This window comes from Pogoniulus pusillus, chromosome 12, assembly GCF_015220805.1.
Source record: "Pogoniulus pusillus isolate bPogPus1 chromosome 12, bPogPus1.pri, whole genome shotgun sequence".
NCBI lineage: Eukaryota > Metazoa > Chordata > Aves > Piciformes > Lybiidae > Pogoniulus > Pogoniulus pusillus.
Genome location: NC_087275.1, coordinates 17,775,451 through 17,796,211, shown reverse-complemented (window position 1 = coordinate 17,796,211; position 20,761 = coordinate 17,775,451). Strand labels below are relative to the sequence as shown.

General features: G+C 46.1%; 2 protein-coding genes across 5 annotated transcripts in view; both read right to left on the bottom strand.

The window, feature by feature from the left end:
- The window catches only part of DOP1B (DOP1 leucine zipper like protein B), a 52,866-nt gene extending 50,774 nt beyond the window's left edge, over nucleotides 1-2,092 (bottom strand). For both annotated transcript variants that reach the window (XM_064152495.1, XM_064152498.1), the window contains exon 1: nucleotides 1,617-2,092. The gene's annotated coding sequence lies outside the window, so the exon portion shown is untranslated. The remainder of the gene's footprint in view (nucleotides 1-1,616) is intronic.
- A 6,548-nt stretch (nucleotides 2,093-8,640) lies between these two features.
- On the bottom strand, nucleotides 8,641-20,761 carry LOC135180176 (carbonyl reductase [NADPH] 1-like). 3 transcript variants are annotated; one of them, XM_064152493.1, is made up of 4 exons: nucleotides 20,634-20,761; nucleotides 19,310-19,625; nucleotides 13,543-13,650; nucleotides 8,641-9,681 (listed from the first exon to the last, which is right to left on the bottom strand). In XM_064152493.1, exons 2-4 carry the CDS (start codon nucleotides 19,593-19,595, stop codon nucleotides 9,245-9,247), a joined length of 831 nt encoding a protein of 276 aa, XP_064008563.1. In that variant the 5' UTR covers nucleotides 19,596-19,625; nucleotides 20,634-20,761; the 3' UTR covers nucleotides 8,641-9,244. The 3 variants fall into 3 exon arrangements, with proteins under 3 accessions (XP_064008563.1, XP_064008564.1, XP_064008562.1); XM_064152494.1 differs by having other exon boundaries at nucleotides 19,310-19,603; XM_064152492.1 differs by having other exon boundaries at nucleotides 19,310-19,672; nucleotides 20,634-20,724.

Here is a 20,761-nt window from a genome sequence, read left to right as displayed (position 1 = left end):
TCATGACCATGTCTGAGTGGTTGTTTTTGCTTGTTTTCCTACAGTAAAACTTCAGTTTTCTGGTTTTGCCAGGAGATATGCAGTGCTTCTTACAGCTGAGAGAACCAAAAAAATCCCCACAACACTACCTTGCAGGGTGTAACGTTCATCCTAGATATACCTATCCATGCTCCAACAAGGATTAAAAAAACCAAGTCAACCCTCCCATAAAACCTAACAAAGTTAAAAAAAATACATACTGTCAGCAAAAACTAGGGGTAATATGATATAGACAATGCTCCAAAACAAGCGGGCGAGAAAGTTTTGCTCATCTCAAGTATCTTAATCACTGAACCACTGGATTGTATTCATACTCCCTGGAACAAAACAGGAGATAGGAAGCATTCTAGCAGCATTCTGCCAAGACAAGAGTGATGCCACATTCACAAATAAAAGATTCATCCAGATCATTTTAGAAGTGGGCAGCTCTTTTGCTGCTCAAACACGTCAAACACATCAAATTTCTTCACTTGCAAATGCAATATACCCGCATGAACCCACTTAGAGAGGAGCAATCAATCACATTATGAACAGCACTTAAAGTGGTTTTAAATATTCTATTAAAAAATCATGGCTTAAAGTATTCTCCTAGCATGAAAATCTGGTCCATTTAAGTAAAATAAGGTTCCAAGGGTAAGCTGGGACATAGTACTCAAGAAAACAAACAAACATAAAAACAATAACAACAGCAGCAATGCCACAACATAAAACATCACGGTGGGGAAAAAAAAAGTCTTAGTTCTTCAGACACTTCTTTGGACTTTGCTGGGAAAAGACAGGTGAACAGTGTGTTCTCACCCTGAGGAGCAGTGATGGACCTAACGATTTATTGTCATTAATGCTCGTCTATGCACGTTGTTACATGTCATCAAGGCTGGAAAAAAAATCTAGTCATCTAAATATGGCAAATAGATGGTGTTTGTGTTTATACACAAAGGCAGGAAGATTAAAACAACACAAAAGCCACTCGCCAGTCACCTTCAGGCACATCTTCCAAATCTCAGGTCACAAACTTCCTTAGTCGGTGCCGACGTTGATAGTTACTCATGAACTTCCAGCTTTGTCTCAAGGTGGGCGCTTTGCCACCGACCCCAAGGGACCAGACGCTGCCTCGCTGGGATGTGGTGGCTCTGCAGGCAACCTCCCCGCCCCGCTCCCCGCCGTCGGTCACCGATGGCTCCGGAGCCGGGCTGCAGCTTGTCAGGCTCCCAGCGGGGGCACGCATCCCCGCGCCAGGCCTAGCCGCAGGGGACCCCCTCTCACGGCTCCCCACCTTGTGGGGCCGGGCCGAGGGCCCTCCAGTTCTCCCCCTCTCCTAGGACGCGCAGCACCGCGGCGAAGCTTCAGCTTCACCTGCCAAGCAGGGACGGCAGTGCGGCTGCAGCAGTGACAGGGTGGGCTCTCTTGCCAGCGGCCAGTGGCACTGTTCCCAAGCACTGCCACCGACGGCCCCCGCCGCACAGTGGCCCCCAGAGGGCCACCTCCACGTACCGGCACATTGCCACCTGGCCCTCCCCAAGCACCCGACGGCTCTCCCGCCGAGTCCGGCCGCGCTCTCCTCCGCGCCACACCCTTACCTGCGAGGGGCCCCGCAGACCTCCCGGGCCGGCAGCGGCGGCGGCGACGTGCCCCTGCCCGGTGCGGACCAAGGGGGCACAGCACTCCGCAGTCTCTATGGCAACGAAAGGGAGCCCAAATCCTCACCCCTCCCGCTCTGCCTGGGCCACGCCGCAGTCAGCAGCTGGGGCGATACCACTGAAGACAGCTCGGGGAGCAGAAAGTCCCGAAAGCGACTCAGGAGAGCCTCAGACGTCTCCGCCCAGCGGCGGCCACGCTTGCCTTTACTCGCCGCCGAGCCGCGGCGCGGCTGTCAGGGTCAGTGAGGGCCACAGCCCACAGCGGGTTAGCCGCGACCCCCCGCGAGAAAATGGCACAGCCCGGCGGCCAAGACGCGGCAGCGATCGCCCCCTGGCGGCGCAAGACTCGAAGAACGCCGCCGCCAGAGGGAGACGGGGCAGGCGTCCCCACGCTCCCCTCTGCTGGCGCCCCGCAGCCTCAAGCTCTTCCCCGCCAGCCATCAGGCTGCCCGAAAATCGTCGGGACAGCGCTTTGCCGGCCGGTCTCAGCCGTGCTCTTCCCTTCGCTTTATGCATCAGGTTCAGCTGGTCCGGAAACAAGGCGGCGGCTGCGCAGAGCCGTAAGGTCGCGTTTCCCCAGCGAAGCAAATATGCGTCAGCGAAGGCACGTTTGCCAGTTTCGCTTCTGTTCCAGCTGGTTTTAGCACGAAGAGCTTCTGATAAATTTTGTAGACACAGCTTTCACGGGGATTCGTTTAGTTGTCACATTTATTCCAAGTTCAGTGTAAGCGTCCCTCTGCTCTTTACAAAAGGTTTGAAGTTCGTGTGCTAGACCTTTAGTACTCTTGCAGAAAAACAAACCGACAAAACCAAAACAACCCAAACAAACAAACCAAGCCACAAAAAAACCTCAAACAACTAGCAGTGTACCCACAGAAACAAAATACATGATCACGGAATCATAGAAATACCAGGTTGGAAGGGACCAACTGTTCTGGACGGAAGTACTCCTGGGTAAGATGGTCCGAGGCTCTGCCCAGGTGAACCTTAAACGTGTCCAATGTCGAGGAATCCACCTCCTCCCTGGGGCAGATTATTCCAATGGCTGACTGTTCTTGTGAAAAGTTTGTGTGTATTTGGGATTTCCACAGGAGTAACTCGTATTCATTACCCTTCTTTTCCATGTGACTTCTCCTAGAGAGGGAGTCCCGCTTTTTTTTGTCTCCACCGTTTAAATACTGAAACATAATACCAGACAAAGATTTCTATGCTTTGGAAACATATTCTATAACTCCAGCCTTTTCTTCTTCCTGTTTTTTGTTTGGTGGTTTTTTTATTCATTTCTTAACATGGAGGCAGAACATAATCTTGAGGTCGATGAAAAAATCAAGGACAATCGACCTGTTCAGTTATTGAAGATGCTGATGAAAAAATTGGTGAGAGACCTCGAGCACAAGCCCTACGAGGAGAGGCTGAGGGAGCTGGGATTGTTTAGCCTGGAGAAGAGGAGGCTCAGGGGTGACCTTATTGCTATCTACAACTACCTGAGGGGTGGTTGTGGCCAGGAGGAGGTTGCTCTCTTCTCTCAGGTGGCCAGCGCCAGAACAAGAGGACACAGCCTCAGGCTGCGCTAGGGGAGATTTAGGCTCGAGGTGAGGAGAAAGTTCTTCACTGAGAGAGTCATTGGACACTGGAATGGGCTGCCCGGGGAGGTGGTGGAGTCGCCGTCCCTGGAGCTGTTCCAGGCAGGATTGGACATGGCACTTGGTGCCATGGTCTAGCCTTGATCTCTGTGGTAAAGGGTTGGACTTGATGATCTGTGAGGTCTCTTCCAACCCTGATAATACTGTGATACTGTAATTCCCTTATTGTCCCATGCCACCACAGTTACAACACTGCCAGGCATTTTCTTTGGCTAATAAATTCTAAAGTAAAAATGGTAGTGACATGCTGTAAAAAGAAAAACCGTAATTCACACATGCAAGTTGTATATAGTAGAACAGATCATTGCTATTCCATCCCTTTCCTAACCCTTAAACTTTACACAACAACCACACAGCAAGTGTGCCAGAATCGGAAAGCAACAAAATGCTTTGGACACAACAGACATAGGAGAGATGTAAGGAGGCAGCTTCAAAAACAAACAAACAAACCAATTCTTGTTAAACAGTGCAAGCCCTGTGCAAAGATCCAGCCTGCCACACTTGCACAGTCTGTCCTCTGATTCTGCTTTCAGAAAACAGCTCTCCTCTGGCAGTGTGCCCTGTGTGGGCCCAGCTCTAATCCCAGGACACAGTCCTCCTGTCAGTGTCACTGAAGGGTGTGCTTCTTCTGCAAAAAATCCTTCCTGGCTCTGACTGGTCCTATGAATTGCCCAGATTTTCTGCCTCCTGTTTCCACCTCCTACAACTGAGGTTGTATCCATCCACACAGCTGATTCTTCTTCATCCAGTACTGCAGCACAGCTGCAATGGTTGGTAAAAGTTCTGTCCTTCATTCTTCTTTCTGTTCCTACCTGAAGAAACTGTCTATATTGTAATGCATAAGATTCCATAACCAAGAAAAACTACATTTCTGAACATGATTATCCTCCACTTTGCTTCCTTAGCCTGGAACAGGATAAGCAGGTTTAACAAAGAATGAACACTGCAAAAGGGCTTAATATAAGAATTTGAAGTATAGTTTATAGTTTGCAAAATTTTCAAACTTGCAATTTGTTTGGTTTAATTGTAAAAAAATGGCAACAGATACTGAGTTAGACATAAGATGAAGTTTTATAGAGTAGCAGAGATACTTAGAAAGTAGTTTATATTTAGAATGGGTACTGTCCACCTACCCTTAGTGTACCTGAGACTCTGACAAGCTTGGTCTTTGCACAAACCATGGGAAAGATAGGTCAAGGTTTATTTGGCAAGTTACACGTCAACCAGAAGGACACACAACTTTGATACTTAATGATTCAAGAAGCACTTCAAATATGAAGAGCTAGGTATGATTCTCCATTGTTGAATTACACCCCATAAAGCTGTGTACATGCTGTTACTAAATCAGAAGAGCAATGTTTTATTTTGCTGAGACATCATTAACAAAACCACCAGAGCAAACACAAGAAGTATTTGTTTCCTGTTGTATCTCAGAAGAAAAGTCATTACTGTATTAACTGAGTGGCTTTTGCAGTCATACTGTAGGCAGTCTGTTGGTAGTGCATAAAGTGCATTAAAAACTTTATGCTGGGATTTTGTAATTGATTTGCTGCCCTTAAACTAAAGGCCTTAGATTTTTTTTTTCTTCATTAAGAATATGAGCAGTTGTGAAGCAGCACTCATACTGCTCTTCAAAGGACCTCTGGGGCATGACTCATTGGGCGATACTTCCATCTTCATTGAAACAATGGGCACTGTGTCCTTAACAGACCAACTAATAATCACACCCTTGTTCTGTGCTGGTTTTATTTATGTCCCTGAACACAAACTACCAGGGGAAGCCAGCTTAAAACGCGGTCAGCTAAACCACTCTGGCGCTGTCTTGCCGGCTCCCGATTAAGAATTAACGCTCCCATGGCTGATGTGTCAGTGAGCTAATGACAGGTACACAAGCAATTGCTTACAGCTTCTCGCCGCGAGAGGGCAGCACCTTTCCCCTACCGACAGCACTGCGGTGCACACCTCGCCTGCAGAGAAGCTGGGGCAGGCACCTGGAGCTTTTGTGCTTGCTGGCAGAACAAAGAGCTGCAAGGTTACAGGCTAGGGGCGACCAAATCCCATCTCACTCCAGTCCCCTGCAGCCAGTTGCCCCACAATATGGGGCTGTTTCAGGTGTCCTACTCTCAGACTGCCTCTGACACATGGCTCCACCTCTGCACCTTGAAATGCCTTGGAAACCTTTCAAGACACATTGCATTGAGTTGGAAGGGACGGTCTAAGGTCATCTTGTCCAACCCACTTGCAGTAAGCAGGGACACCTCCAACTACATTAGGCTGCCCTGGGTCACAGTGAATCTGATCTTGAATGTGCCCAGGGATGGGGCTCAACCATATCACTGGGCAGCCTGTTGCAGTGCTTTACAGCTCTCATTATAAAAAACTTTCTCCCTATGTCCAACTTAAATCTACCCTGATCCATCTTAAAACTGTTGTCCTTTATCCTATTGCTACAAGCCTTTCTAAAAAATCTTTTCCCCGCCTTCTTGTAAGTCTTCTTCAGCTATTGAAATATATCAATTTCTCCTTAGAGAAGAAACCTCTTCTCCAGGCTGAAGAGTCACAATTTTTCCAGTCTTTCTTTGTAAGAGGTGCTCCAGCCCTTGACCATCTTGGTGACCCTCCTCTGGATCAAATCCAGCAGGTTCCTATCTCTCTTGTTTTGGGGGGCCGATTTAGTTGGGGCAATTGATGAGGCAGGAATTATAAAATATGTAGCTGATTTTATTTCTAGAAAGCCCTGCCCACAACTTAGTTAACTTTGGGTTTGAATTAGGTCTGGAAAAATCTTCACAAGGGTGCTTCTGGGCAATTCATTCATTTAGGAGAATCAAATGGAAGAGTTTAGCCACAAAATGGCTTTGCCTCACTTACAAACAGGTAGCCTGGAGCCCTAGGGAAAGTCTGTTCTACTCACTGTGGTGGAGTAGAAATTTCAAAATAGTCCCTGGCTCCTTTGTGGCAGTGTTGGAACTGCTCAGCCATTGAGAGGCTTCTAGATCTTCCCAGGGTGCTGGGAAAGATGCAGACGATCTCTGACCTGATCCTCATTTCTCTTGGCACAGAGGTTTGCAGATGTATAGGCAGGATCTCTTACAGATGTACAGAGAGCCTGATATTGGTGGCACTTCTTGCCATGTCATGAGGCACTTAAATGCCTTCTCCTGACTTGAGGCACTGAAGTTTCAAGGTAGTTCATGCCCAAAATATCAGGGCTAAGCTGGTCTGAAGCATATGGCAGAGCAGACAGAACACATTGTCCAAGAGCAGTGAGGCAGAGGCAGCTCCTGAGGCAGAGGCAGCAGGGCTGAAGCAGCAAGGTAGAGCAGTGAGGCAGAAGCAGCCCAACTGCTTGCAACTGAGCTCAATTTCTATCATTTGCCCGAGTGCAATGGCTTCTCTGGCCACAGAGATTCACCAATAAAAGTGGCCTTTACAAAACTAACCATATTAGGTGAAACTAAGGCTTACCCTTATTTGGGCAAGACACCAACAAGTACCTAAGCACCTGTGGGTACCTGTTTATCACTTTGGGAGGGGACACAATGGCCTAAGCCTTTGTTTTCATCCCACCTTTGCTTCTCCCATCAGCAGAAGGGTGGGGCAAACCAGGATATCTAATAGGCTATTAGCCTTCCAAGACAGGAGGCCAGAGCTGGACACAGGAGTCCATATGAGATCTCACCAGAGCAGAGTGGCAGAATCACCTCTCTTGATCTGCTGGACATGCTGCTTTTGAAGCAGCCCAGGATGATATTTGCCTTCTCAGATGCAAGTGTGCATTGCTGGTTTATGTCCAGCTTCTCATCCACCAGTACCCCCAAGTCCTTTTCTGCAGGATGCCTCTCAAATTTATCATCCCCCAGCCTGTGCTGATATTGAGGGTTGCCCTGACCTAGGTACAGAACCCTGCACTGTTTTATTGAACATCACGAGATTCTCCTCAGCCTACCTCTCCATCCTGTCCAGGTCTCACTGGATGGCATCCCATCCTTCAAGTCTTGTCAACTGTACCACTTAGCTTGGTATCATCTGCATGGTTGCTGAGGGTGCACTCAAACCTGCTGTCAATATCACCGATAAAGATATTGAACAGCACAAGTCCCGGGTTTGGACCTGTCCATGGCAGTTCTTCAGGGACAGTCCTTCACACTCTATCCATTTACTGAGGTAGTGGGCAATGCTTCCATCCCTCCTTCCTCACCTGTCCCTTCTAAACAGTCTGTAGCCATCATTAGCCACACTCCAATCACAGGATTCAGCCCACCAAATCTTAGCCACAGCTAAGAGGTCGTTGATTTCTCACGGCACAGTAGGTTCCAAGTCCTCCACCCTGATCGATGGTATTTAAATAGTGTTTACGTAGCCCCCTGAGGATGGGGCGCTGCCTGTGCCTCGCCTACCTCTCTGGCGAGAGCGACTGCCTTGGCGAGGTCGGTTGGTGCTGAGACAACCCACGGTAACCCGGGTTCAGGACAAAAACGCCCGTCCCGTTGGCCGAGCACTGCCGCTCTGCTGCGGGGGCAGCAGCTCTCAGCGCTGGTCTCTGCGCTCTAAGCCTACGATCACTCGGAAAGGCGTTCAAACAGCTTGTTTGCTCCGCAGCTCCACCTGCGCCTCGCCCGCACCTCTCGCGAGTAGCGGCTCGGCCCGAGGGCTTATTCTGCTTGCTGCGCGCTTAAGGAAACAGCGTTCGCTGAGCGCTGCTGTTCTGCCCAACTGCCACAGGGACAGGTGAGACCGACCCCTGCGATCTGACCCAAGGATCACTTGACGTGGTATTTAAGGAGCCTGCTGGGGCTTTGGCTCCATCCACTCCGGCGAGAGTGGCCGCTGCTGCACTCAGCACGCGTGAGCTGGCTGCGGCAGAAGAGAGGCCCTGGCCGCTGAGCAACGCTGCTCTGCTGTGCCCAAGTGCCAGAGGCGCGCTTCAGCTCCAGGCCTTGATTCCGGAAACTGATCCCTGCAATCTCAGGATCAACGATTTGAAAGTAAATAACCAACATTTTAAATGAGAAAATAAATTCAGTGTTCGCCATGTTAATTCTTTCTCTAGCTGTGCTTTTGCTTCAGTTACTGTCTTAATTGTATGTCCTGTAATATTATTGTAACATTTACAGTTCATTTTCCCTCCTACATGGAGAGCAGTTGATCCAGGTTTCTACATGGCATGGAATTCTCTCTGTGCAATAAGTGAACTGGAAGTCTGGTGTTCTTTGTATACAGTTTCAACATCACTCATTCCAGCTATGAACTCAGCTACAGAAAACACAAGTGCATTTTCAAACACTACAAATTTTCAGCAGTAAAATAAGCCAGTTGGATGACTATAAATCAGTAAACATTTATTGATACACATGAAGCCAAACAAGTTCTATTAATTGTATGTTGCTGTTATTTTCACACTCTGATGTCAAAGAATCTCTATACAGCAGTGACTCTGTCCTGGTCTTGTCAGGCTCTCTATACACTGGTCAGACTACAGATATCAGCATAATCCCCTCTCCCTTTAAGATGTCCTGTACAACCTTAAGAAGCAACTGTGGTCCCTAGAAAGATCTCTTGTGCTGAGAAATCATAAGGCACCTGGTTCATCATCCCAACTCCCATGACAGAGATTTGCCTCTCGAGTGTGGGAAAAGGACTGGCAATGATTCAGTTAAAAGCAAAATCAAGTAAACAAGATTAGGCACCTTTATATTAGGGCACCAAATTAATATATATCATTTGCTGATCTAGAACACCCACAAACAGGATTTTGAGCTATGCAGTCAGTGCTGTGAACAGGTTAATGGAGACTGTTGGTGAGGGTACCCTAATGTTGCCTTAATCCTAGAAATGTACCACCATAATTGATAAAGGGCTCTAGTTAAATGCCCTAGAAGAGCACAGGCTTATTAGCTCTTGCATATGTCTCCATACATAAGCTTACCAGGGTTGAACAGTTTTGTCACTAACAAACTGGCCATGAGGACTATCAACATCAGAAGGCAAAAGGGCCAAATAAACCGGGGTCTCAGCCCCTTCTTCTGGTGATTTAGTGGCTTGAGGACCTGCCATGTCTGTTCTCACCCACCCAGGACAGCAAGCATTGAGAAGGATGTGGTCACCTTTTCTTTCCCGATTTAGCATCCGGGCTTGAATCCTGGACAAGACTGTGACACCAATTTTAGATACTCCATAAGCAGTGTTTGGCCAACCCTCTTTCTCATGCACATTTTTTTTTGCATCTTCCACAAATTTGGTCATGAGTTCCACTAACTCATCCTCAGTGATTGTGTCGCTGCGGAACTTTTGCTGTAGTTCTTGGCTGCAGCGTCCCAGAGCTGATCTGCTTACCATACTGGAGACATTCACCACTCTGCCTGGTAAAAGAGAATAAAGACTGATTACTTTTACACACATTACATGAGCCCAGCCACTAAAGTGATCTTGCTCTACAGTTATGTATTCATTATGTAGAGGAATACTTGTAAAATACTTTGTGGGCTGTTTTGCAAAGCTTTTGGAAGATCACAGTAAACTCAATGACAGGTGTTTCTAAAGAATTTCATCACAAAACTAATTTAAAGGTGTGAACCTGCAAAAGCTGTCTATCAAACTTCAGGTATTATTCCAGGAAATAGCCTGCTACAATCTATAGGCATATTCAGTTGGTTTCTCAGTAACGGCAGACAGACTTTACTCTTAAAATTCTGGTGAAAACCCACTTCTGCAACAGCTTGAATAAGGTGCCATGAGAATGTACCTCAAAAGTCAGAGTAATACAGAACTTCACAAAAGTAATCCAGTTCTTGATGAAACGAGACCATCTGCTGTTTACAGAATACTCAAAGACTTAAATTTGAGCATGCAAAACTGCAGTAAGATATTTATCTTCCAGCACTTTAGTACAGAGGAATGAGTCAGCTAAATCAGTAACTCACTCATGTTCCTGGTAATTATGTTAACACTTACCCTCTTTCTTGCTAGTTCAGATATTCAGGGGATGAACTAGAGAATAAACACGGGAACTTAGATCTTAGAAGTCATGGAAGTGAATCCTTTCTTTTAATAACTTCATTAACATGTTTGTCCTTCACTTTTAGAACAAGAGGACTAAACTGCAATCTTGGCACTGTTTATTCTCTTTCCTATCAGCTTCCAAAATTAATTTGCTCTATCCTTTCCTTCTCTAGGCACTAGAGGCCTAGAGAAGGCACTAGGCCAACTTTTCTCTCATTTTACTTTTAAAAACCCTAGATAGTATTTAATTTTGGTAAAGATAGCATTTCATTCATAGCAGCAAGCACTTAGTCAGATTTCCATGAAAATACTTCATGAATGCAAAACCCGGAAAAGAACTGTACTTAAAAATACCCCAAACAATCTTATATTTGGTGTGGAGTATTAAGACTCAAGCATAACGTTTTCAAATAATCTATGAGATGTCAGTAGCATTCCAGGGCACTTCCAGTGTTCCCTGCTTTTGAAAGCATGATCACTCTGTGCAGAACAGCCATCCAAAAGAGTACAGATTATTTGCATTTTGCTAACAACTCTTTATTATTGATTCATCTATGTTCCATTCTATTTACTATTTTCAGTAAAAAGTGTTTTCTTCCAGTGACTGCTAACATTACCAAATCACAGTAACTTAATGAACACCTTCAAAAGCTGTTTATAACTATATGACTAGACACTTGCAAATACATCAGAGGCTGTAGACAAGAGACAGACCAACTGCCTATTGAGGAGGTTTGTTCAGAGCAGCAAGCTCATCTGAAACACTGGTTTTAGGCAGGTCCATATACTAGTTGTGTCAAAGAGTCCTTTACAAAGCAGTTAACAATTTATGCAGACATATCACTGACAGAAGATGTGCAAATTTTCATGTCTTTAAGGGCATCATGATAACTGATCATGGCACAATCAACAGCACAATGTCCACCTGGAGACCAGTGATAAGTGGCATCCCTCAGGGGTCAGTGCTGGGACCAGTGCTGTTTAACAGCTGTGCTAGTTTGAGGCAAATTGGAATATTTAATGAGAGAAATTATAGATTATGAAAAGAAAAATAGTGATGCCTACTTCACTCATAGACTTGCCAAGGTGTATAAAAACAAGAACACAAAATACAGATAAGATAGAGTGGGAGAGTTAAAGTGCATGCGTGTGTGTCTGTCACAGAGGGTGCCCTGAGCTGCTTCTGTGTAACTAGTCCTTCTGCTTTCTAATCCCCCCAGTTTGAGTTGATCCTCAAACTCACCTTTCACATAAGGTATACTCTGGGATAAGTTAGAAGGGTGGTTGGGAGCCCTTCCTGGGGACTCTGATTTCTGGGAGGGGTGTTGTGTTTATGTATTACTTGTATATTTCTGTATACAACTGTGTATGTTGTAAACATCTGCTTGTATATTGTGCTGAGCTGTAAATGTAACACTTCATTCCTTAACTTCCATCTGGCTGAGTCTAGCCTGGGCGATTTCATGAGAGTGGGGATGTGGGTAACACCCAAACCATCACAACATCTTTGTCAGCAACATGGACAGAGGAATTGAGTGCACCTTCAGCAAGTTTGCAGATGACACCAAACTGTGTGGCACAGCTAGAGGGCAGGTATGCCATCCATAGGGACCTGGACAGGCTAGAGAGGTGAGCCCAAGCCACCCTCATGAAATTCAACAAGACCAAGTGTAAAGTCCTGCACCTGGGTCAGAGCAATCCCAAGCACAGATACAGGCTGGGCAGCAAATGTCTGGAGAGCAGCCCTGAGGAGGATCTGGGATGAACAGGTCAGTTTAGGAGGGACATTATGATGCTTGAGTGTGTCCAGAGAAGGGCGACGAGGCTGGTGAGAGACCTCAAGCACAAGCTCTATGAGGAGAGGCTGAGGGAGCTGGGATTGTTTAGCCTGGAGAAGAGGAGGCTCAGGGGTGACCTTATTGCTGTCTACAACTACCTGAAGGGTGGTTGTGGCCAGGAGGAGGTTGCTCTCTTCTCTCAGGTGGCCAGCACCAGAACGAGAGGACACAGCCTCAGGCTGCGTCAGGGGAAATTTAGGCTCAAGGTGAGGAGAAAGTTCTTCACTGAGAGAGTCATTGGACACTGGAATGGGCTGCCTGGGGAGGTGGAGTCACCGTCCCTGGAGCTGTTCAAGGCAAGATTGGACGTGGCACTTGGTGCCATGGTCTAGCCTTGAGCTCTGTGGTAAAGGGTTGGACTTGATGATCTGTGAGGTCTCTTCCAACCCTGATGATACTGTGAAAAACTTGTGGATAACAATTAGAGACAAAGGCAACAAGGGGAAAGAAGCCTTGTGGTTGGCATCTAATACAGGGAAGCCCATCTGATGAAGCCTTTCTACTCGAGCTAGAGGAGGCTTTATGTTCGCAGGCTTATGTCCTGCTAGGGGACAAGATCTGCTGGAAAAATAGCATGTCGAGCTGTAGGCAATTGAGGACATTACTGCAGTGCCTCCATGATAACTTTCTGAGCCAGATAGACACTCCTATCCAAGGGAATGCAACATGTGACCTGATGGTCACAAGGTTCTGGAGCCCTCAACACAAGAAGGACATGGAACTGTTAGAGCAAGTCCAGAGGAGGGCTATGAAGATGAGAGGACTGGAGCACCTCTGCTGTGAGGACAGGCTACAAGGGTTGGGGCTTTTCAGCCTGGAGAAAAGAAGGCTTTGAGGAGACCTTCCAGTCTCTGAAGGAGGCCTACATGAAGGCTGGGGAGGGACTACTAATAAGGTCTTGTAATGACAGGACAAGGGGTAATGGGTTTAAACCTGAAGAGGGGAGATTCAAAGTAGATCTTAGGAAAGTGTTCTTTACAGTGAGGGTGGTGAGACCCTGGAAGAGGTTGCAGATGCTGCCTTCCTGGAAGTGTTCCAAGGCCAGGTTGGACGAGGCCTTGATCAACCTATTCTAGTGGGAGGTGTCCCTCCCTATGGCAGGGGGCTGGAACTAGATGATCTTTGATGTCCCTTCCAACCTAAACCATTCTATGATTCCAATTCCACTTCAATCCATTAAAACTGTCAGCAGTTTGAAAGCAGATGTAAATACACAGAGACATTTTAGGGGGCATGAAATGCAATTTGTTCTCTTACCTACAGCACAGCAACATGCACTCCTCTTGCTATATGTCAGTGTGTTTCTGAGACTGAGTGGGATTTTCCCATTTAATGAGGACCAGAAATCATATAAAACTATTTCTCTACTTATGTTACACTTACCATAAGGCTTTATAAGAGGCAACAATTCTGTGCAAATATTCCTGGTTGCAAAGAAGTTTGTTTTCAGTGTAACCTCTGCTTGGACTGCAAATGGAGCCGTGTCATGAACTTGTCATAAGAGGCAGTAGCGAAGGCACAGAGAAAAAGATAAAAAAGAAAAAAATAATGAGAATTGCACTACTGTTCGAAGGAAGTTACAAACTACTCAAACCCTAAAGCTTATTTTATTTCTCTTCTTTTTAATATAACAAAGCAATGGGTATATAAACATACAGCTCTGCAAAATTTACAATACACTATATATGCTTCCACTTCTTAGCTGAAAATTTTAGCTTTGCTCCAGAACAGCCAGTTGTATTACACTTTAGAGTCATTTGCCAGTTCACAGGCCATTTGTCCTTCTGCTTCTTACAAGTAAGAGACAAGGAAAAACTGCTGTTGCAGGGTATGCTGCCTAACCTGCCCACTGACTTGGCCCTGTAACTACCTACTCACACCCAGAGCTCAGAGCCTGCACAAAGTAAACTTTGAGGTGTCCTCTCTTCTTAAATGCATGGTACAGCACTTTGCCACTATCCTGACATAGGAGGCACAGGAAATCAGAAGAGAAGATGCAAAATGTAAATCATCACCTTAGTACATCTACAACAAAGCAGACAATTGCTTTTATATCCTGACACCTGCGTTCTTATCTGGGGCTTAAAATCAGACCAGTGCTGAAGTTTAACACTGTAAAATCTTCTATAAAGAATGCAGAGGTAAGATTTGGTGCAGTCTTAAAAAAAACCACAAAACCAACAAACCAAACATAAGCCCAGAAAAAAAATAAAGAAAACAAGAAAACACCCACCAAAAACCCAAAGCAAACCAGCCTCAAACCTGATAAATACTTGTGTCAAAAATCACCCCTTGAACTGACATATCTGTGCTAGCACAAGGAAGAGAGTGGGAAGTACTACAGATGAAAGTGATCTGATTTAGGTAAGCATAAGCAGACCATGGAACTGCACTGTAAGGGTATGATTTCATCAGACAGAGTTGACAGCTTGCCACCACCAAAAGCAAGTTAGGATGTGCCATCAGCTGATAATCTGGCTCATCTAGAAGCCATGTGTTAGGCACCCTTCACTTCTGCCACAGGCTCTACCCTCTGCAGTTATGAAGGCCACCTACACAGATTAAGCAAGTCTCCACTTGTCTCCATAGCTCACACCTGTGTAAACTCAGGAGAAGCAGTAACAGGTCAGTTAGCATTTAAGGCACTTGTGTTTTTATTGCAAAAGACAGTTTTAGTGGTTGACTCATGCTCTCAAGCAATAGGCACTGACACCATCAGGTTTTGCAAATCACTTCCCTGCATTTAAATCTGAAATATGAAGCCAGACCACGACCTGGAGTTACAACAGGGCAGAAGAAATAAAACACCTAGACAACTCCAAAATCCTTCTTCCCTAACCACATTGCAAGGGGGAAGCTTCCCCCATACTTTAAAAGCCACTCTCTTGTCTAACAAGCTGTATTACTTATTATACCTGAAAGATACACACTCACTGATTTAACAGTCATTACTGGAGTAACTGTTCTCACAAGAAACTCATCCAGAAGGCAACCCATGGACACAATCTTTTCATACATGAACAGTTTTTGCTGGACTAAGGACTTTGATGGACTAACTGTAGTGTAGCACAAAACCAGAACGATAAAGATCAGGTTTACCTTGACATTTGATATAAAGCAATGACATCAGTACTACACTAAAGAAAGGAAAGCATAAATTCTGTGATAGTAGCAGAAATCTGTCGAGGCAAGAAGCAAGCCTGGGTAGAAACATCAATCTCAGAAGAAAAAACTAAAGCCAAAATATGGGATAAGCATTATAGCAAGTTGTCACACAGGTATTAAACCGTTTAGCCTCTGTGCTATCTTAGAAACTTGAAGAATAACAGCTGTAATTGGCTTCCCATTCACATTTCTTAATTGTATGACATTCTGCTGACTCATAGCTAAGCTGTTAGCTAGAAGGAATCCAGGCTAAGCATCTGGAAGCAACTTCTAAGTTAAAAAAAAAAGAAAAAGCCCATGATGTAGCAAAGAAAGTAACAAGAGCTCTACTGGCCACTGTATTTTAACTATTTATCTGTTCAGTGGCTCCATGGGAATAATTCTAAGACCTCTTGCAAATCTTGCTACAGCACTCTAAGGAGCTTTTATTTCACCTGTTGGGGTATCCATTTTGATTGCAGCTACAGCTGCTGCAAAGTCAGCATGAGGAGAAACACTACATTTGAGCTGATCTAGTTACAGCCCAGTCTTGCTCAAACTCACTATCACTAATAAGGTGAGCAAACCCCCCAGTTATGAATAGAAGAAAAACTGTTGTGAGCTTCTGCAGGCTTTATAAATGATAAACATGGAGAGACAGACACACAGAGTCCTTTAGCTTTTTGTCTTGGTTTCAGGTAGGACAGTTAATTTTCTTCCTAGTAACTGGTATAGTGCTGAGTTTTAGATATGGGATGAAGACAATATTGGTAACACACTCATTTTTTAAGTGTAAGCACTGCATGGTGTCAAGGAGTTTTCAGCTTATACAGTGAGAAAGCTGGGGGTGCAAAAGAAGATGAGAGGGGACAGCCAGGACAGCAGACTCAAAATGGCCAAAGAAATATTTCACACTATTATGATGTCATGCTGAGTTACGGGGTGGTGAACAACCATATTGTGCATCACTTGTTTTGTACATTTTCGTACTTGTTGTTATTTTCATTTCATTTTCTGTCCTATTAAACTGCTTCAGCCCATGAGTTTTACCTTTTTTTCCTACTCTCTCCCCCATGCCACCAAGGGGGAGTGAGCAGTGGTATACAGTTGCCTGATGGGTTAAACCACAACACTGTTGCTGCAAAATTTCAGCACCTCTCCATCTTGAGCCCACACTGAAGCTCAGACAACTGAGTTGCCTCCTATTAAGCTGATCCTGAACACAAGCAATCTTCCTGGAAATTACCATACAAAACACACAGTGACTGAACTCCAGAACAGAGAAGCTCCACAGAATCATAAAATCTACCAGGTTGGAAGAGACCTCCAAGATCATCCAGTCAAACCTGTCCCCCAGCCCTATCCAGTCAACTAGACCATGGCACTAAGTGCCTCATCCAGTCCTTTCTTGAACACCTCCAGGCACAGTGACTCTACCACCTCCCTGGGCAGCTCATTCCAATGACAAATCACTCTCTCTGTGAAGAACTTCCTCCTAACATCCATCCTAGACCTCCCCCAGCACAACTTGAGACTGTGTTCCCTTGTTCTGTTGCTGGTTGTGGAGGAGAGGAGACCAACCCCCACCTGGCTACAACCTCCCTTCAGGTAGTTGTAGACAACAATGAAGTCTCATCTGAGCCTCCTCTTCTCCAGGCTAAACACTCCCAGCTCCCTCAGCCTCTCCTCAAAGGGTTTGTGTTCCAGGCTTTTCCTAAGAGATTGATTTCCTACAATTTCACCTCCAGCTCTTGACATCAGTGACCAACACAGGATTCAAAAAAGTAACTGAAAGTTCCAAACACCTGAACAATCCTTCACAGTGCTGTGAAGTTGGCCACTGAAATTAATAAGGCCAAGCAGATAAACTTTTCTACTAAAACTTCTGCTCACCAGGAATGACTGAGGAGGGAAGAAAACCAATGGGGAGGGAAAGGTACAATGTTACTTTCACAAAGAAGCAAAGTGCCCAAGAGATCCCCTGTTTTCCAGGTGCTTCAGCGATGGGAGAATCCCAGCGCTGGCAAACCTGCAGAGAGCTTTGTGCCGCGCAGCGCAAGCGTTTGGAGCAGTCATTGAGTCCCTGGCCTAGCTAACCGGGGGGCCACCAGGCCCCCCGGCCTTTAGAATCCCTTCACCATTCACCCAGTGCACACCAGAGGCACTCACCAGTGACGATGGGAGGAGGATCCCTCTGCCCAGATGGGCAAGCTTAGGTCTGCTGCCCCTCCCGGGCCCTGTTATAAAGAGGAGTGAGTGGGTGGGGAGGGCAAAGAGGTCACACCTGGGGTGGGAGGAGACTCCAATAGCACCCAGGTGTGCTGGGTTTGGGGGATAAAAGGGGGAAAATGCAGCGTGGGGTGGGAAAATGGCAGGTATGGTGGGAAAGTGGAGCTGGGGAGGGGCTTTTCAGGCTATCAGGGAGTGGCAGAACCAGAGACAATGAAGTGAAGCAGAAGGCGGGCAGGTTCAAGCTGGATGTGAAGAGGAAGTTGTTCAGCATGAGAGTGGTAAGAGCCTGGAATGGGTGGAGGTGGTTGAGGCCCTGTCCCTGGAGGTGTTTAAGGCCAGGCTGGATGGGGCTCTAGCCAGCCTGCTCTAGGGTAGGGTGTCCCTGCCCATGGCAGAGGGGTTGGAACTAGATGATCCTTGTGGTCCCTTCCAACCCTGGTTCTCTGATTCTAATACTGAACTACCTTAGAAAGGACATGTTTGACAAGTCTATGATTTGTCTAGCAAGTTAGGACAGTGTGCTCACTGTCAGACATGTCATTTGTACCTTATCATTTGTCCTGTTATTCATGCAAGATGACTCAGATGTTTCCAGAAAGGAAAAAAAAAGTAGGGAGGGGGCAAGAAGTGAGTCTGTATGTTTGATCTTTCAAAATAGATACTCTCAAACAGAAAGAAAAACCTGAATAGCAGCTCTAAGGATGCCACTGGCTCTCTCAGCCACCTGGGCACACTGCTGGCTCATGTTCAGCCTACTACCTACCAGTACCCCCAGGTCCCTTTCTGCATGGCTGTCTCCAGCCTGTAGTGCTGCTTAGGGTTGTTGTGGCTGAAGTGTAGAACCCTCCAGCTGGCCTTGTTAAAACTCATCCCATTGGCCTCTACCCACCTATGCAGCCTGTCCAGATTCCTCTACAGGGCTCTCCTACCCTCCAACAGATTGACACCTGCTCCTAGCTTGGTGTCATCTGCAAACTTACTGATGATGGACTCAATCCCCTCATCTATATGCAGTAGCAGGTAGAGGTTTGATGCATACAAAGAACAGGCCTCCATAACTCATGCTGTGTGCATCATGCTTGAGCTAACAGTTAATTACAAGTCCTAACTGAGGATCAGGAAAAAAATTAAAACAAATAAAGAAAACAAATAAAAATTCCCCCAAACCAAATGGAAAGAAGTTGGTACTAGTAGAGAAATTAACTAGGACTCATGCTTGTAATTTATTTGGAGCTAAAATGATCCTCAGTTTTTTATAAACACCTAACAGTTTTCTACCTTACAACTGCTGTGTTTTCCTCACTTTCCCACCCTTACTGTCTTCTAGAAGATGAAAGGGTTAAATCTGCCCAGGGACAAAAGTGCTTTCTTTTGAACTGTAACCCTTGAACAGTTAATGCACAGAACAAAGTATTACACTTGCAGAAGAGAGAAAGCTCTTGCACAGATAATGGACTCCCATGGGCACTGAGGCAAATAACCCAGCTCTGCTGATGCGCACTGTGTAATTAGGAATTTTCACACTTTGTGATGCACATACAGTACTCCAGAAAACATCTTTGCATGCAGTCACCTCAATGGATGCTAGAAGAGCCATTTCACACTGCTCTATCATCATGCTTAAGAAAGTCAGCAGCCTGCCAGGCCACAAAAGCAGTATGCCATTGGCACAGAAGTGCTGTGTTAAGTAGCTTTGTAAAATCCTTGATGCATCTACTATTGTTCTCCTCGTGGCTTTGTAGCATGTAGGGCTATGCCAGAGTCCTCTTCCTACCTTTGAAAGCGATCCCTGCATTGTTAACCAGAACGTTCAGCCCTCCGTATTTCTCCTTCAGGAAATCACGAAGCGCTCTGATGCTCTGTAGATCATCAATATCCAGTTGATGGAAGAGTGGATGCAGCCCTTCTTTTTGGAGCTTTGCCACTGCTTCCTGGCCACGGCCGGGGTCTCTGGCTGTCAGGTAGACATCCCCTGGGAACTGCTTGCATAAAGCCTGCACAATTGCAAATCCGATCCCTTTGTTGGACCCGGTCACCACAGCCACTGGTACGTTGGACATTGTCCTCTCTGTATACCAAAGCGATAACCACTGTAAACAGCCAAGAAAGTTTCACCTTGACTGACAGAGATAGCAATCTGAAAAAGAATTGTCTTTTCTTTAAAATCCCATTTAGAATGCCACTCTAAAACCGTGCAAAACTACATTAGAGTGCACAGTAACAAGTTGCTGAAGTACCATGAGGTATATGCAAAGAAATACACATTTGGTGTTAAATGCTTTGAAGAAAATACAGTCAGTGGCTGGGGGAAAAAAAAAGTCGGTGACTAATCTTTAGTGCTAAATGAATTTTGGATGGGTGTTAAGTTCTGCACATACACGTTACAAGTATATAGTTTCCCTCATGAGTAGCCAACCAAGCACTAATGCAGCCAAAGCTAAAAAGCTCAGGCTGGAGACGAGGAAGGGCTTTATTCTCAAGTGTTAGGCAGGAGAACCAATTCTGGCGTTTTTATCAGCAAGCAGCGGGGCACAGACTGACTATAGTGTTTCTTCTGTTTAACGCATTACCAGTCAACTCCAGAGACAAAGCCCTAACATCTAACGATGTAGTTTCCCTTAAAAAGCAAGTCTGAAATACTAATTTTGTCCAGTTTTGACTTAACTGCCGCCTCCCTTCCAAATGAGCCCGTAACTAACCACAAGCAGACACCTAGCGAGCATGAAACTAAATCCAGCTTCTAAAAGCCTGCCCAGCTACTGACTTTACCGGGCCTAGGGACACCCTCCCAGCATTACTATCAAGGGCCCACTTCCCTGCAAATCGACCCACTTCACTCTTTACCACCTCTCCAGGAACGGCTTATTTCTTCCTAACGCGAAGCAAACGGGGAGCCACGATAAAGCCCGACTGGTTCAGATACTGCCCGCTCGCCTCTGATGGGAGGCCGTTATGCGGCCCGCAACCCCCTCAGTGCAGCGAATAACTGCGAGGTAGCAGCGGATTGATAGCCTCACCCAGCTCTAGCACCAGGTACCTCCCTCTTCCCTTCCGAGCTCTGCAGAGCTCTGCTCTGTGACTTCCACCCACACACTCACCGCAAAAGGAAGCCGAACACACGCGGAGATGGCGGCACAGGAGCTCCGTCTCTCGCCGCCGACAGGGGCGGTGTGTGCGGTGCGGTGGCGGTGCTGTGGCGGTGCTTCGCCTGTCCTCTTCCGCGGGG

Coding starts and splice junctions, on each gene's coding strand:
- LOC135180176 (XM_064152493.1), bottom strand. CDS start 19,595: ATGTCCAACGTACCAGTGGCTGTGGTGACCGGGTCCAACAAAGGGATC. Junction 13,651..19,309: donor TGCAGGGATCGCTTTCAAAG/GTAGGAAGAGGA, acceptor TCTTATGACAAG/TTCATGACACGGCTCCATTT. Junction 9,682..13,542: donor GCCTCTTATAAAGCCTTATG/GTAAGTGTAACA, acceptor CTCTTTTACCAG/GCAGAGTGGTGAATGTCTCC.